The sequence below is a fragment of the Squalius cephalus genome (assembly GCF_949319135.1).
Source record: "Squalius cephalus genome assembly, chromosome: 18".
Lineage (NCBI taxonomy): Eukaryota > Metazoa > Chordata > Actinopteri > Cypriniformes > Leuciscidae > Squalius > Squalius cephalus.
Genome location: NC_137139.1, coordinates 20,037,485 through 20,054,610, shown reverse-complemented (window position 1 = coordinate 20,054,610; position 17,126 = coordinate 20,037,485). Strand labels below are relative to the sequence as shown.

Below are 17,126 nucleotides of genomic sequence, written 5' to 3'. Positions count from 1 at the left end.
GGATGTCAGAGGCATTATCTCCACTGTGAAATCAGGCCAATCCTTAATTAATAATCCCCTTCATGTGATTCTCTAGTCAGTCTCTCTCTCTCTGTCCTGTCCATGACCATCCTCAGCTCAGCACAAATTAAACTAAATTAATCTAACTTTAGAAGATGCTGCTATTAGACTAGCAGAAAAGCAGTGCTCCTCTCCAGAGCAGCTCACTATCTTCTAAAACAGTGTTTCTCAAGCGGTGTCGCAGGCCTGTATGGATACATAGGATCTTGTTTTTATATATATATATATATATATATATTTTTGGGGGCTTTTCAACGTTTTTATGAGATTAGATATCAAAAGGAAATTACTGGGGAAAGAAATAGGAAATGTGAGACAGGCACCGTGAGCACTGTAGCTTTTCCACATCATGAGTTTGTGACATTTATTTTCATTTAGATCTTTGCAGATGCTGCCAATCATCTCAGTTATATGTTGCTAGTGTCCATTCTCTTTACAGCAGAGGGGTGTCATATGGAAGCAGGCAGCCCCATATGCTCCTTGTTTTACAGCTGATCTAACACACGCTAACACTGCAGGCCTTTGTTGCTACTGCATGTTATAATTTTTTGTGCTTTCGAAACAATTAAAAAAGAACGGCGAGACATTCCCATTAGCGTTCAAACAGCAGCGCCTCACAGAAGGGCGTCTCAGGCCTGCAGCAAGTACGTCAGAGGTGAAAAAAATACTTGCATCTCACACTGGGTCAGAATTCGATGACTCGTAAAACTAAAATCCTCTCTGACTTGGCAGTCTCTTATGTAAATGACATCAAACTGCTCAAAGCACAATCCAGTGGAGAACTGCTCTCATTGCAACTATAAATTTGCACAAACACGTCTCTTGGTGGATATTTGTAAAATTATTATTTATGTGCAGGGTCCAAATTGTACTTTTTGATAAACCTGACAAATGTAGATGAATTGGGAAAAATTTACCAACAGAATAAGTACAAATAAGAGACAAATAATCACAAAGTAAACCCATAACCAACAGAATAAGCACAAATTAGATCTATTTATAATCTTGAATGTTCTCACAATGAGATGGAATGGAGAGCAAATTGAGACTTTTGTCTCGTGAGAAAAAGATCCCATAATTTTAGGTCAGGTGTGCCCTATTCAGAGCTTCAGAAGAGATCTCAACAATGTCAACGATGCTGGATTTCCTGAAGATACAGTACACACGTCTGCAATAAAAGTCAGAGATTTCAATAGGAACTCAAACATTTCTCATCAAATTCTCAGACCTGTTTATCTGACTACTATCCACATTAATAGTATTACTTTATACTTTTACTCTGCCAAGTAACTGTCTCATTTGTATACTGTATATCTATACTGTACTTATTTAATTTCAGCAGAAACATCTGGCATAAAGATGATATTTAAAGGGATAGTTCACCTCAATTTTTGGGGGGTGAAATAATTTACTCACCCTTATGTCATTTCAAACCTGTATGACTTTCTGTCTTCTGCTAAACACAAAAGAAGATATTCTTAAGAATGTTGGTAACCAAACAGGATTAGTTATACTGTAAAAAAAAATATTTTCATGATTTGTTATCACAACTTATGTCAAATCAACTTAAATAAATAATGTGTTTCAGATAACACAATATTTTGAGTTTCTATTTATTAAACCAAACTCCACTGTCTTAACTAAAATTTTTGATTTCAATGAACTCAAAATTTTAAAGTGCCCCTATTATGGATTTTTGAAAATGACCTTTTATGTAGTGTGTAACATAGCTCTAAGTGAATGAAAACACACTGAAAAGTTTTAAATCTGAAAGTGCACTGTATATAAAGTTATTGTCTTTCAAAAGTAAGAGTCGACTTCGTTGTGACGTCAAGAAGAAACACTAGCATATTGCCCGCCCACTTATTGAGCGCGCAGACACCAGGGAAAACTTGAACCCCTTCAAACACTGCAGCTGATTCCTGTGGATACTGGACAGCATCATGTTGAGAAGACGCTGTGCTCTACAATGTGAAGGTAAAGCCAGTTTTTTTTCACTGCCCAAGGATGAGCATGTGAAGAATCAATGGTTAAAATTCATCTTTACCACCATACCACAGCAGTATAATCCTAAACTTTTGCTGTGTTCCCTGTATTTTACTGACGACTTCTCAAATCTCGGAGTTCAATGCAGGATTCGCAAAACGCTTGCTCTTAAAAGATGGTGATCAAAATACGTAGTTTTGAGTTTTATATTGTGTAGGTCTCTGTGTGGGTTTATGTTTACATCAATCATTCACGCTAGAGCTCGGCTAATGTATGCACTGTTCACCGCATGTCCACATGTTCACCGCAATAAATTAGAAAAATACTTGGTAAATGAGTAAGTACAAGTAAAATAATCCCTTTGTTGATGGACATGCACTTGTTAACGCTGATGGTGAGGAATTACAGTTGCAACATCTCATAATGTACCTCAGACTGAGTAGTGTATCACTGAGAAACGTCCTGCTCAAGTCGTCCTTGCGTTGGAGGTTCGGGTTGAATAACTAGTTCTTCCAATGTTTCATCATCGGACTCGCGCTCGGATTGCTATGGTAAAACCGACGTCATTGTTAGTTTGTTTAGTTTACGATGTAGGAAGCCTCAGGACACGCAGAGCTGACGTTGTTATGGCAATGGGTGTTTTGTTTTCGATATGCGCGCTGTACGCGGTAGACCAATCACAACAGACTGAGCCGTCTGGCCAATCAGAGCAGAGTAGCTCGTGGAAAGGAGGGATTTAGAGAGATTGATTCATCTGACGAGCCGTTTGAGAATAAATGAAAATGTGGTGATGTGCAAATGTATTTTATGAGAAAATTTAACTTTTTTTGACCTTTGGTGCATGTAAACCTGTTATAGGAGACTCCAAAACAACATTAGGAAACTTAAAATAGCATAATAGGGGCACTTTAAAGCAACCAGATAGCTTACTTTTTTAAGTTAAACCAACAATATTTACAGTGTACCATGCATTGACTAAAAAACCCCCACAACAACACACTTTTATTTTTACAGAAAAAAGAAAGCCATACAGGTTTGGAATGATGGGGGTGAGTAATGACAGAATGTTAATTTTTGTCCAAAATTTTTAATATAAACACAACCAAGAAAATATAAACATATAACGAGCAGTAAAATTGCCTCGAAAATATGGAATGATGCTTCTTTTCCACATTCTTTTCCATTTACCAGGGTAGGCTCAAAAATTCATATGATTTTTGTTTTAATTTAATTGACTAACAAAAAAAATGTACTAGACATGATCTCCAAAGACTCTTTTCATTTTCCATTCATTTCTTTCTCCCATTTCATTCACGTGAAATTATCCTCTGTTGTGTTATAAGCTATGGTGCAGAATTGTGGATGCAGTTAAAGCACTCTGACATCACCCAAACTTTATCCTCTTAATCACAAGCTGAGCTCACCGAGTTTAAAAGCCTTAAAATCTCCTACACACACACCGACATCACTCAAACTACTTACACACACTACACACACTACACAAAGGATCTTATTCTTTAGCCCTGCGCTTTGACAACCTGACCCTCATATCTAACTTTGTCGGACACAATCGCCAACATCGACAAACAATTCCAAACTAAACATGGCTCAACAGTGAAACTAATAACATTTGACTTAAAGAGGGTTTAAATGGCCCTTGTATTATTTCTCTCAGGACCCTGTTTCGAGTGATAGGCGATTTTTGGATCAGCAGATATAAAAAAGCAATACATTTGATTTGTGCAGTAGCTCAGTATGAACATAAAAAACTCTTTTCTTATTAAAAAATAGATTTTAGCTTTCCATCAGCTTAAGTTCATCCATGCAGTTGAAATTCATGCATGAGTCACAAGTTTGGCTGCGTGAGTCATTAGCACAAGCACTGAAGCTTCAACACTTTTCACTTTTCAAAGTTCACTTTTTTTGGTGAACTGATTGTAGTGATGCACCTCAGAAAAGGCATTTGGATATACAAAGTGAAATGGTTAGTTCACTCAAAACTAAAAATTACATCATCATTTACTCGCCCTGAATTTGTTTCTTTCATGAATTTTTTTACAAATATCCTGCCCATTTTCAGTATGATGAAAGTGAATGAGAACTGTGGCTTTCAACCTCCAAAATGGCAGAAAAAGCATCATTAAAGCATCACAAATTCATACGGTAATTTCTTGCATCCATGTGTTCTGGAGTCATAAGAAAGCTTTGTGAGTGAAACAAAACCGAAGTCGTTTTTCATTGGAAACATACAGTAGGTCTCTTTGCTTCATGAAAGTTAATGAGAGAAGTAGTGATTTAAGGAATCAATCTTTTGAGTCAGATCTTTACAATGAATCAATTAATCTTGTTCACAAAACCAACCTGAATGATTCACAGATTTCACACTCACTTATTCGATCTTCATTCAGTCAGTTTCACGCACAAAGCTATTGGATGGGTTCAAAATACTTGGAATATTGTTTGGTGTGTGTGTGAAAGTTTTGAAGCTGGAAAGTTCCCTGATCATTGTAACCACTTAGAAAAGAGTAAAAAAAAAATTAATTTCTCCTTTAATGTTTAATACCATTCAGGTTTGGAACAACATGAGGCTGATTAAATGATGATAGAATTTTCATTTTGTTTGAACTGTTACTTAAAGGGTCACGTGAGCAGTTTTAGTTCACAAAGCTGAATCCTTGGAGCTATAAGTCACTGACCAGCTGTCAACAGATAAATGACCTTTCCTAATCAATACTATTTTGACAGGCATTAGTTTGTCTCATGAAATAAGGGGTGTGACTGAGAAACTGGCCTGACATTTGTTAATTAATAGCATCTGACATTTAATTACAACTCTCATTTAACTGCATGGCATGTCAATCAGAAAAGTCCGTAATCATCCCTCTAAACACTGGCCTCATGCAAATCAGTATTAGTTGTACACAGGCTCACAGTAATGTAGCAGATGGGTCAGAGGAGGTGAGACAGACTCAGCAAGCAGAAGTCAAGCATTGGCAGGATGGAAGGACTCTCAGCATGCAGGCTGGCAGGAGCTTTGTGATACCTTGAGGAACGCAGGGCCGGTGTGATGGGGCAGTGATGGCTGGAACAGTGAAGGATCTAGTGTGTTAGAGATGCAAGGCTCTCCTCCATCCTGTTTCCTGTAATGAGGGAGACAGTTCAATTCAGGTCTGTTCAACAGTACACATGTGCACAAATTACACCACAAAATAAAACTACACCAGTGGTTCTCAACCTTCTGAAAGGGTCACAGCAGGGAAAACAATGTGAAATGCAAATAGTTTAGGCCTGTCAGTCAATGATTAATTGCCTTAATTTTCACCTTGTTCTTTATTTTATAATTAAAACACAATAAATTACTGTTAACTTGACAGCCCTAAAAAAAAGCTTATTGACTTTATAAAGGGAAGAAAATGATTCCCATATACCCAAATGCATCTGTCATTATAGATAATAAAATATAATATAATACATATAATTTGTTGCTGAAATGAAAGGCTGTCTTGTCCAATCAATCTTTATAGTTATTTAGCACAAATTAATCTGTCAGTAGCAAATCTAGCCAATACAATTTAATAATATAATCGTAACATGAGGATATCGATACACCCCTATATAATATAATATGTTTGTATTGTGATGAGTTACCACTTAATGTCCAATGTGGGACCTGATGCTAAATCACTTGAGAATAACTGCTCTAAATGGCCAGAGGCCATGGGGTCACAGCAGAGGAAGCTTTAGCATTGTAATAGCCCGAATAATGACAGTTGTATCACAAACCCCCCTCCCCCCACCCCACATGGACGTACGGTCAGCACCTCTGTGCAAGCTTTTGCATTTAGATTAGCAGGTTTCTCTGTCAGTGCAAAGCTCCATGGAGTTGTAGAGGTGATGTGCAATATATGCGGGGGTTGGTATAATCACATTTTTTTCAGACTCCTATTGTTTTGACATGCGGCCATGATTAGATTTCCCATTATACTTTAGTTGAGGAGAAACAGATTGTATTACAATGCAGGCTAAATACGGTTCAGGACGATGTAAGTGAGCTAAAGAATGGCCCTGAATGCTCCATAATAAGACAGCTGGTGAATTTATTCTTTGCTAAATGTTTTCATAAAAAATTACCCTGACGGGCAATCCACCAGAAAGTCCAACAAGATAACGCCCATTGCTGCAACACACATCCTCCATGGTAATTCAGGAAATGGAAAACTATAAAATCTTCAGTACAATTAAATGGAATTGTACGCTAACACATACCTGGTACAAGCATAAGGGAATTATACAAATCATGTAACTGAGCAAATGTGCCCATAAAATTAGTACTGAAAATGCAATCTGCAATGCATTCATGAATAAGGTGGAATCTGTGAGTCTGATCTGAACACAAACGAGGCGTATTTACCCTGAAAATATAAATAATTTCTATACAGTGCAGCAGTGTTTCTGTGCATTTAACATCTGGTAAAAAGGTGGTGCAGCTCTTGACTGAAATTCATTCTCAAGACCTGTGTGGTGCTTGTACCATATTCAGGCAAAAAGACTTATCTGAAGATCCATATCTGGGAAAATCCTTCTTTTTGACATCAAGGAGGGGTTGTAATAGTGTTAATAAAGTTGAGAACTATTTCAAATGTGCACCTCTGATATCTCTCTAGTTTGTAAGAGAAAGTCAAAAGGAGAGTCTGAGCTCTACGGCAGCAGCCGCCCCATTGCTTGCATATTCTATCCGCCATCCATCAAAACCAGACACTTTATAGGTAAATTCGATTTTTAAAATATGGCCATTTACCGCAAACCATCATTTGAGGCTTGTTTTAAATTAACCTTCAGATTGCACCATAACTCACTTAAGGGAGTTTAAGTGAACTTTTGCCTTTAACTCATCCATAGATGTCTAGGTGGCGTGAATTTTTGCAGTGGATAATGGATGTGATGTAATGGAGTGATCTGCAGTGCTGGAACACAGACCTTAAATGAACCACAGGTCAGCGCCAAAACAAATGATAAAACAAAATCTCTCCAAGCAGCCAACATCCTCGCACAGCTCATGCTGTATTTTGTCCATTTGCTGATATGCTCTATTAGACCAATTTCCATTTACTGCCCATCCTTTAAATTAACTTCAATGAATGGATCACTTTAAAATTGATTATTAAAGGATCAATATGTGGTGGTGAATTGATATAGCGGTAACTTACTGTACTGTTAAACTGACACGTAGATCTGGTTGGTTTATTACAGTACAGAGTAATTCGAATTCAAGTGTACTAATTCTCTTCCTGCACAGGCAAGAAATTCCCACCGGACTGCTGAGGGAACGCTCTCGCTCTGCATTCACAACCGGGATCATTATTTCACTCCCTACAGCTGAGCAGCCCAGAAACCAATACCATGCACCAAACAGACAAAATCCTTGCTGAAGTCTGCCGGCATCACAGCCCTGTGAAACTACACTACTGGAGTACAGCCATGAAATTATACATAACATTATATCAGTCGTTATTTAATGCTCAAACACAGCTCGTTTTGACATTAAAAACATGATACATCATGGAAAACAATTACTATTATATTAGTTTAATTAAATTTTTGTATTAATTAAATTATGATTTCTTGAGGCAGTTTAGTGTAATAAAGTTTACTTCATAAAAATACAGCCAGATTTTCCAGTAAAACATCTCAATCTTTTTGTCAAAACATATTAGTCATGATATTAGTCACATATTAGTCATGAAAGAATAGGGATGCACATGCTTTAATTGATCGGTATTCATAACTGATACGTTTGTATATGAAGTCATTTTCCATATTTTCTCATTTAGATGACCTTTCTCACCATTAATGCTCACTTAAAGTTAATTTTTAAAAACAAAAAAAATCTATAAAATGCAAACGCAAATCTCAAAAAGAATATAATTTTTCCTACTGTACATTAAAATGTTGATGCCTTGTACTTGTAGCATTTAAAAAATCACTTTAGAATTTAGTGTTTTTATTGTATTTAGACAAAACAGTATCACATTTTAATATAGACTTATCATGATAATTATTTTATATAATTATTTGTAATTAAAAATAATAATTTTATAAAATGATGGTTAATGGCATCATCCCAAATTTTAATAGTGGTGCATTACTATTACAGAACTGCATCATGAAGTTAACATTAGCAGGCAGACAAACTGACAATCCTCACCTCTTAATCTCTAATTTGTGATTAATTCACCAGCATCTGAGCATACTAATTGTCCAATTGATGAAGACATGAAATATTTCTCCTCTCAGCTGCTAATATCTAAAAATTGAAACCAAACCTCTTTCTATCACCCCCACCCTCTCCCCCTGCCTTCCTCTCGGTTTACTGAGCAAAGTTCGATTGAGAGTAAATCAGATATTTAAAGTCTGCCAATAAGAGGAATGCAGTTACATGTGAAATTACATAAACCATTAACTCCTGAGGTTCTGCTACCACGCAGCAATGTTTCATTACCATCTCACCTCTGTCTTCAGCGAGTTTGTGTAACCACAGTAGATGCAGGATAAAACAAGGAGGAAGAACTATAATGAAATATGAACTATGGTCTCAGATGTGACACTGGAGAAAACTACAAAGCACTAAAAGCTCACAAGTCAATTCCTGATTTCCACGAGCAGCACTGAAGCTTGGAACATGACAAAAGATGTTGGTAGGTCACCCGTTAAGAAGTTAATTGTAAACGATGATCCGTGAACGAACGTCAGTTACTGCTCGCAGATGTCCTCAATGCTGTCTCTCTACTGCATAGAAAATCTCCCAACATCTCTCTGTATGAGTTAATGAAGGCTCTGGAAATCTGCTCGTCTCTAAAAGCATATTGTACATGACACAGTTTATGAGCCGCACACCTGCCAACTGCTTTGGCCGTCCCGCCAATCTCCTAACCAGGATGGCAAATGCCATAAATACCAAACCCTGTACAACTGTCATGCTTGATATTCCTGTACACAGATACAGTGCGATTACTCACTGCGTGGATGGATGTAGGATCTCCTCTCCCGTCTGGCGGTGAGCTTCTCAAGTCAGCCACACACCTGCTAGAAACATTGATCCTCCCACTATCACTTCATTTGCTGTCTGTATCGCTCTCTTGCTCTTACTCTACTGCTCTTTTCCTCTCTCTTCTTTCTTTATGTGTCTCTCACCCTCCCCGTTCGCGCTCTTACGCACCCGTCCCCTCCCCCGCTCACTCACACACTGAGGGCTGTCCATCTGAGCTGTCTGATGGGGCTGCAATTTACATTCATCGTGCTTTGCCTTAATTAAACACACACCTCCCCATCACATACTGTTGCTCAGGCAACGAATTCACTTCCAAATTATGTCCTATATCTCATTTAAGAAAACTGTAATCCTACCGTAACATGCTTTTTTAGACAAATTGCTCTTTGTTTGTTCCTGACATCCTCTCTTGAGCCTCCAGGGAGGTTTTATATATTCAAGAGCTTGTTTCTCTTAAGTTAAGGATCAATTCAAAGCTCTTAATGTAAAAGAAGTGGATTAGATGAATGAGTGGGAATCTATGGAGGCATTGTGGTCATTTTCTTACAAACACAATATGGGAATTTAATAAAGGAAGTATTATCTTGAAACAGCGTCCCGGCTTGTCACACTAGAGGGGTGACAGCAAACATCGTCCATAGATGGAACAATTAAAGATGAATCCTTTGTGTGCCATTTTAAACCTGTATGATTTTTTAAGAAATAATTTACATTTGTGTAAGGTAATTTATGAATCTAAGGTTATACATATGGAATTATATATATATAATTCCAGTTTTGAACAAGACGTTTATTATTTTTATTATTGCTCATAATAAAAAATACAGTAATAACAGTAATATTGTGACATTATCACAATTTAAAATAGTTAAAAGTGGTCTAAATGATTCCTGCACTGTATTTAAATTCTGAGCTAGATCAACCAATTCAATGAAAAGATCCACCTTGAAAGGATGATTTGTAATTAATAAATCATATTTGACCAAAAAAAAAGAATTTATTTAATATCGGACATGAATCCACAAAGATCGATTTGAATATACCATTCAAGATGCTTGAATCCACAGAAGAAAGAAAGTCATACAAATTTATGACAACTTACCAACTTGGAGGCAGTATACCCATTTTGGGTGAACCATTTCTTTCAGATGCTTCTAAAAACACAACCAGTCAAATAAGCCAAGGTAAACATACAGACAGCACCTTACTGCATCAGATGTCTGTAAAGACAACACATATGACAGCAAAATACTGCTGTCCACAGCATAACTCAAAGAGATAACGCAGGATTAGTGAGCATAATCTGCAGGACTTGGAAATCAGAAAAAACACACGGCTCATGTGCAACTCATTCAGAGAATAAAGAAGATCACGTTGAACTGAAAGGGTTGCTATTAGAATTTGAAGATAGAAAATATGAAGATGGCATATTTATTATTAGAATGTTATTAGAATGTTGAAGATGGCAGATAAAAAGACAACACAGCTTATGTCAAAATCAAAGTCCATCAAAAAAAGGAGGGAAAAATATATATATAAAATATAAAATTGTCATCTCACACAGAGGGCCCTATCTTGCACCCAGCGCAATTGACTTTGTACACCGACGCATGTCTCATTCCTATTTTGCACCCGCGGGCCGTGCACAGTGGACTTTTCCCTCCACAGACGCACGTCGGTAAATTAGGAAATGAACTTGCGCTCCCAGGGGCGGTTCAGCGCAAAGAGGAAGCGTGTTCCGGCGGAAACGTTCCCTGGTGCTGTTTTGCAGGTTTGGAAAACAATTCCGCCACTGACCAGGAAAAACCTAGTCTAAAGTCAGTGGTGCGTTGCGCATGTTATTCATATGCTATTTTAAGGGCGCTTGGCCATAATCAATGTAGCGTGTGCACAACGCGCATGCACTTTGCTTCTCTCATCTACACACAGACGCAGCAGTTCTCATTTTTAGAAAACCATACATTATTACAAGGAAAAATATTAACACACGAGGGAAATCATTGTGGTGTCCATGAAGATGTGAAAAAATAGGCATAAATCTAGCTTACACATTTACCCAAATTATTATACGCCTGTTTAACCGAAGCTAATTTGGGTGGGTTTCTCCCATCCCCAATGTAACTTCTCTGTGTTTTACGGCCCTGACGAGAACGTCGGTCTCCTCGGCTGTGAAATGCTCCTGGCGTGCGCCTGGCAAATCCGCCGTTATAATAGCAATCCGCCAATCTTAAAGGGAATGTGAGATGTCGCTCTGATTGGTTTATTTCACGTTACGCCCAAACCACACCTATGAATAATGAAGCTACTTCAGACCAACCCATTTTAGATTTGCGTCGGGCGCAAGAGTCATTTATCCCGCCGGTATAATAGCAACAGCGCCCAAGACCCGCCCACAAAGTTACTTGCGTTTCGCGCTTGATACTTGCGTTTCAGATCGTTAAAATAGGGCCGAGTCTTTCAGACTGCCCAGAAGCTGTCATGCAGCTCATATCTGATCTCTTACTCTCCCTGATAACTTAAACCACTTCTAATGGAGACCGTTGAGCCTTGCAGGTGTTGCAGCAACTCCATCTGTCCTCTGAGAGGTGGAGAGCAGTACAAAAATGATGTTAAAACAGAGATCGGTTAGTGAGTTTAGACAACAGCCTCAGAGAAAAAGCTGTTTTTCTGTCATAAAATAGATTCGGTTCCTGACTCCGTATCTGTCTTTAGGGAGACAAAGACAAAACAACAAAAGCGGAATGACTCAGACTAAAAATATATTTGGCATATAAAAATTGTAAACTGAATCACACAGACCACAAGATCTGAAACCAATACTTGGATTTGTGTAGGTGAGCTTTTATATGCTTTTGAATGAAGTGGCAATCTCTGACAGCAGCATTACTAATACATTGTGCCGTTCTGACTAAAGGCTTAGACTCTTCCTCCAGGAGTCCATGCCTGCATACTCTTAGAATATTAATCTATTCAAATGATAATCCAAAATGTCTTAGAATATATGAATAATAATGTGACAACCCAAACTTAAGCACAGGGGGGGGGGGGGGGATCTCAAAGGAGTTCACTATACTCCACTCTTTCTTTCATTCGACATACAAAAAGTGAGAAAAAGTCATTTGCGCTGCACTGTTACTTTGCCGTACATTTATTGATTATAGACATACAAAGTTCTGTCATGAAACTCTAGATAGCACAGGCTGATAGGTCCTTAACTCAATCTGTTTGCAATCACGTCATTCTCTATAGGGCACAGCTGATTGGTTCCTGCTGTATCAGTAGCCAATGAGCTTGCTGCTCAATCTTCAAATACTTGGTCAGCATTTGCTGTAGCAGTTGCAGCGCGCTTTCGGAAACCCTCTACCTTCCCCAGCTCCACCTGTATAGATCTGCTGCGGGTAATTCACGTATGCTATATTGTAGAGCAGCAGCAGGTCTTACTTGCTCACAGCAGAGTGTTGTGCATGTATTGACAGTAGTCCTGTACTTACTCTGCAGCATCAGCAATAACCAACAGCAGCAGCAAAGCAGATCTATTCCACCAAGACAAAACATATCAACATTGTATCCATTACCATGCCAAACACTCCGAGAGTTGTCATGTTTTTTATTCCTTGCAAACTTAAAGATTTGGGTTTCTTTGATTAAACACTATTGTTGCAAATTTTGCAGATTGTCACCAAGGTAAAATTACTTATCTTTCTGACATAGATTTTGTCACAGTTTTTTCAAAATTACAAGAACAAAACAAAACACAAAAAAGCCCAGAACAAATATCACATAACCTCAGCCACAAAACTCATCTGCATGTGTTTTAAGAAAAATTCATGCTGCATAACCTCAGCAGACCCCCATTGCTCTCTCTCACTCCCTCCTCCCTCCCCAGTTCCCTTATGCATTTGTGAAGAAAACATTACTCAGATTAGCACTAGCTCCATCGGAGTAAAATTGAGTCATGTTCAAAACATTTACACAACAGGATCACAACTGCTGCCACTGACCTCATCTCATATGTGGGTGGTGCGCTTTAAAAAAACATCTCCACATCTCACCTCTATACAATTTGCATGATCCGGTTGTTGGATAAGTCCGATGATGGGCTTTTATTTTTAGCTGTAATATAATCATACTATCGCATCTCCAACTGTGGTCTAGTAATGTATGGTGATAGAGGGGCTGGATGACATGACGTAGTGACATGTTTTCATCCTCTCAAGGGCAGAATGATGTAACTCGTGAAGGCCTGATGCTGTGTGATCAGGAAACGACCGCTATAAACACACAGGACTTGAAGGTCCCATTGACATGGAAACACCCTTTGGGAAGACGACACATGTTTATATGGACTCCCATCCTCCAAGCGAGCAGGTGCAGTCAGCGCATGCACTTCATTATCAGTAAACATTGATTTCCCTTAAAGTGACTAAGCCTACATATCATCCTCCTGTTTGTTGTTAATCCCTCCCTAAAGCAACATGCATACATCAATCAAATCTATTAAATTCCAATCTACTAGAGAACATCCACAGAAAGACAATTTTGGGATTCACTGCATGACAAATAAATAAATAAAAAGACAGTCTGTCTTTCACCTTTTCCATTTGATCTCCTCAATCTCCTGTACTGCTTCATGATAATTCACACAAATCAGGCAAGATAGGATTTTCTCAAGTGGTTTTGCTTCAGGTCCAAGAAATTATATGGACATCAAGTGGAAAACGAAGTAGCAAAATGATATATATATTATATATAAAAAAGTATATATATAAAGTATTTTTATATATAAAAAAGCTCCAAAATACCATAGAGTTAAGCATATCCTAACTGTGCATAATTATATTGCATTCTTTGTCTTCCGTTATGCATTGTTTTCCCTGATGAGCCACCATTTGAGAGGCACTGGGCTAAACCATTCACATAACGACTAAACAGCCCACTACTGAACAAAGTTATTAATATCTTTGTTTTTTTGCAAAAAGAGGATGTGAAGTCCAGAGCATGCACCATGACTCAGTGCTTCTCTCAGCCAGAGAGAGAGAGAGAGAGAGAGAGAGAGAGAGAGAGAGAGAGAGAGAGAGAGAGGGAGTGAGAGAGAGAGAGAGAGAGAGAGAGAGAGAGAGAGAGAGAGAGAGAGAGAGAGAGAGAGAAAGAGAATGAGATGTCTCATGAAGCATGTATCCAAACCACCATTTACAGCAATTAAAGTCTCTCGTTCTCTCACTGGCTCAGCGGAAGAGAACCCAAATGACCCACTCCAGGAGGACACAGATGGGGAATGGATGTACATCACCTGCCTCCATCTGGCCCTGCAAAAACTCAAGCAGCAGCATCTAAAATTAACTCCCAATTCCTTCATGTTGACAGCAACTGTTTGAAATACATTATGCAACTCATTCAGAGATTAATTTTTTTTTTTTTTTAATCCAAACTGTGTGTGGAACTATTGAAAAGAAAACCAGAAAAAGTATAAACCTATCAGGTTACTGCAGACGGTCCTGTAACCTGAAAATGTAAGAAAGGCCCCAGAGGATGGCAGTAAGAAAGGCATCTGAATCTTACACTGGTTGCTGTTCTGATATTAAGCCTACTTACATGCATTCCTCAACCTGCTATGGCTAGACGCATCCTGGGGATCTGAGTAGTTTTTCATGCTTGTTCAGTGAACCGTAAACAATTATTACACATGCACTTGTGGAACAGTCCTTAAAACACTAACAGTTCACAGGCGGTAGACAATAAAGGCCATAGCGACAATAACTTTCGACACTAAAGTGACCTTTCTACTGAATCTGAAAAACACCAGAAAGATCCTCAAGGGCCCTGATCACTTGTGTGAACATGCCATAGATATAATATAATAAAATGATTATACATTTTATATGCAATTTGGCATATTTATATTAATCATGACACCATCCGAATTTCACATTTATTTCTTCATCTTAGTGGTCTAAACATGACCTCACAACTGCTGTTTCTGTGGGTACAGATAATTCCCTCCACTAGCTGTCTGCCTGCTGAGTCTGTAATGGGTCAGATGAGTGAACCTCCAGAAGTGAGCTTGGACTGAGCTTTGATGCGTGGCACATCAATCTGACATGCCTCTCATCTTCCCATGTCTCTGCCATCAGAATACCCCATGGTGACTCTGGCCCTGAAGGTATTTTGATGGAATTAACCCAAATGGGCATCTTCAGTTTGAGGAGGAGGAACTTGTACATCACAGCATGCTCGGGTCTGATATTTTTTATGTGTGCTGGTGTCTACACCAATAAACTAGCTGCTTTCCCCCAGGCCCGGGCCATCATCATTTCACATGGTTTTATATAGAGATCTCAGTGTTAGCTGAAAAAGCAAAAAAGAGTGGATATTTGTTTATATATATCTTCATCTTCTCTAGAAATTAACTGCTTTGCAAATTCTTTATACAATCTTAAGGGATAATAGGAAACCGTATCTAGTGGAAGTAGAGCAAAAAGCTTATTGGAGTTATTTCCTGTACAAATGTTGAGTTTGGAGAAATGCTGACTGTGGGTCTTCGCTAATGCTCCCCATAAATTGAAATGATTCCTTTTTTTCCATTGAAATAACTGTGACCCAAAATTGTGAGTCAATGTATCTTCTCAAACTGTGACAATATTGCACAATCACATTTTGATGACACATGTGAGCATTCATGTGTCCCTTTCTTTTACTGCGTAACTCTAAAGCTCCCGTGCTACTTACAAAATCGTCAACTATGCCACAAAAGGAAGAGTGATGACTTATCTTCTCTTTGTTTAAGAACCTCTCTAACATTCTGATTAAACAGTCATTATACACAGATTCTCATTATGCATAACAGAGATATGGATTAAACATGCAGATATGCATGTTTACAAGAACATTTTAATTGCCTAACCGGAATATGTGATTAATAAAAGATACTGTAGGACTTCAAGGTATTATCAAGGTGTATTCATCACCAAAAAAGCTTTTTAATACACCAGAATAGTGCATATTTCTTCCATGGAAGCATCAGGTTGTTTTTAATACGCATTTTGTGTACCGTGTGATTTCGATGGGTTTCCATTTATAAATGTTGTCTCAACGAATCAAGGACTGGCTTGTCACATTGCTGCTATATTTAGTCAGACAGTTGCATGTAAGAGACACACAGAGACAGTCTGGGCTGATTAAGTTTGACAGCTCTCTCCTCCCTTCTCCTTGAAACTCTAGCCAATAGATTCACTTAAATACATACACAGATAATGGAGTGTAAGAGATCATGCAGACTCACCAGTACGCTGTTCTTCTGCATGCAAACTGTGAAAAACTAAACAAATATAGTCCTAAACTTCAACAAAGCCCACTTCTTTGCTCTAAAACTTTGAATCGTGGCAGCTCACAGAGTCTGAGTGAGAAAAAGTATCAAACATCTCAGGAGCATCACTAGAAAAAAAGTATTTATGAACATTCTGCTTCTCCGAGACTTATTTACATTTACATCTATGCATTTGGCAGATGCTTTTATCCAAAGCGACTTACATTGCATTTCAAGGACTTAATGGATAAAGTGTCTGTATTGATAATACATTTGTTAAAATTTACGTTTTTTTTTTTTTTTTTGTTTACAATAAAAATAGCTAAGTTGCATGTACAAAATAGGATAGTATTGTACATTTACGATAGAATATACACAAATTCAGTTTACAGCATCTTCATAAATTTAATTATAGCAAAAATCCACCTGTCACACTTATAAAGTTTTGTTTGTTCGTAGTTTCTGTTTTCATGGACTTTTGGTTTGTTATTTTAAGCCCAGCCATTCAACAGCTGTCATGGACACTCATCAGATCATCACACCTGTTCGTTATCATCCCATCTCTGTGTATTTAAGTTGCTCGGTTTCAGTTGTCAGTCGATGTTTGCATGTTGTGTGTGTCTACCCCTGTTTCACACACGCACTGTTAAACCTTCTCTCTGTTCCTGTGTTTATTGTTTAAATACAATCACTTCGTATTGGATCCTGTGTACCTTCGCCTTCCTCCGT

The 17,126-nt window shown here is 38.1% G+C and overlaps 1 protein-coding gene across 8 annotated transcripts in view; it reads right to left on the bottom strand.

Annotated features, from left to right (window-relative positions):
• The window catches only part of rap1gapa (RAP1 GTPase activating protein a), a 74,082-nt gene that overhangs the window by 38,063 nt on the left and 18,893 nt on the right, over positions 1–17,126 (bottom strand). For 7 of the 8 annotated variants that reach the window (XM_079848703.1, XM_079848696.1, XM_079848697.1 and 4 more), the window contains exon 3: positions 5,090–5,186. In XM_079848703.1, the coding sequence (XP_079704829.1) occupies positions 5,090–5,186 (97 nt within the window). Of the gene's footprint in view, positions 1–5,089; positions 5,187–9,062; positions 9,232–17,126 lie in introns of those variants that run through there. The other variant, XM_079848702.1, reaches the window with a different exon arrangement.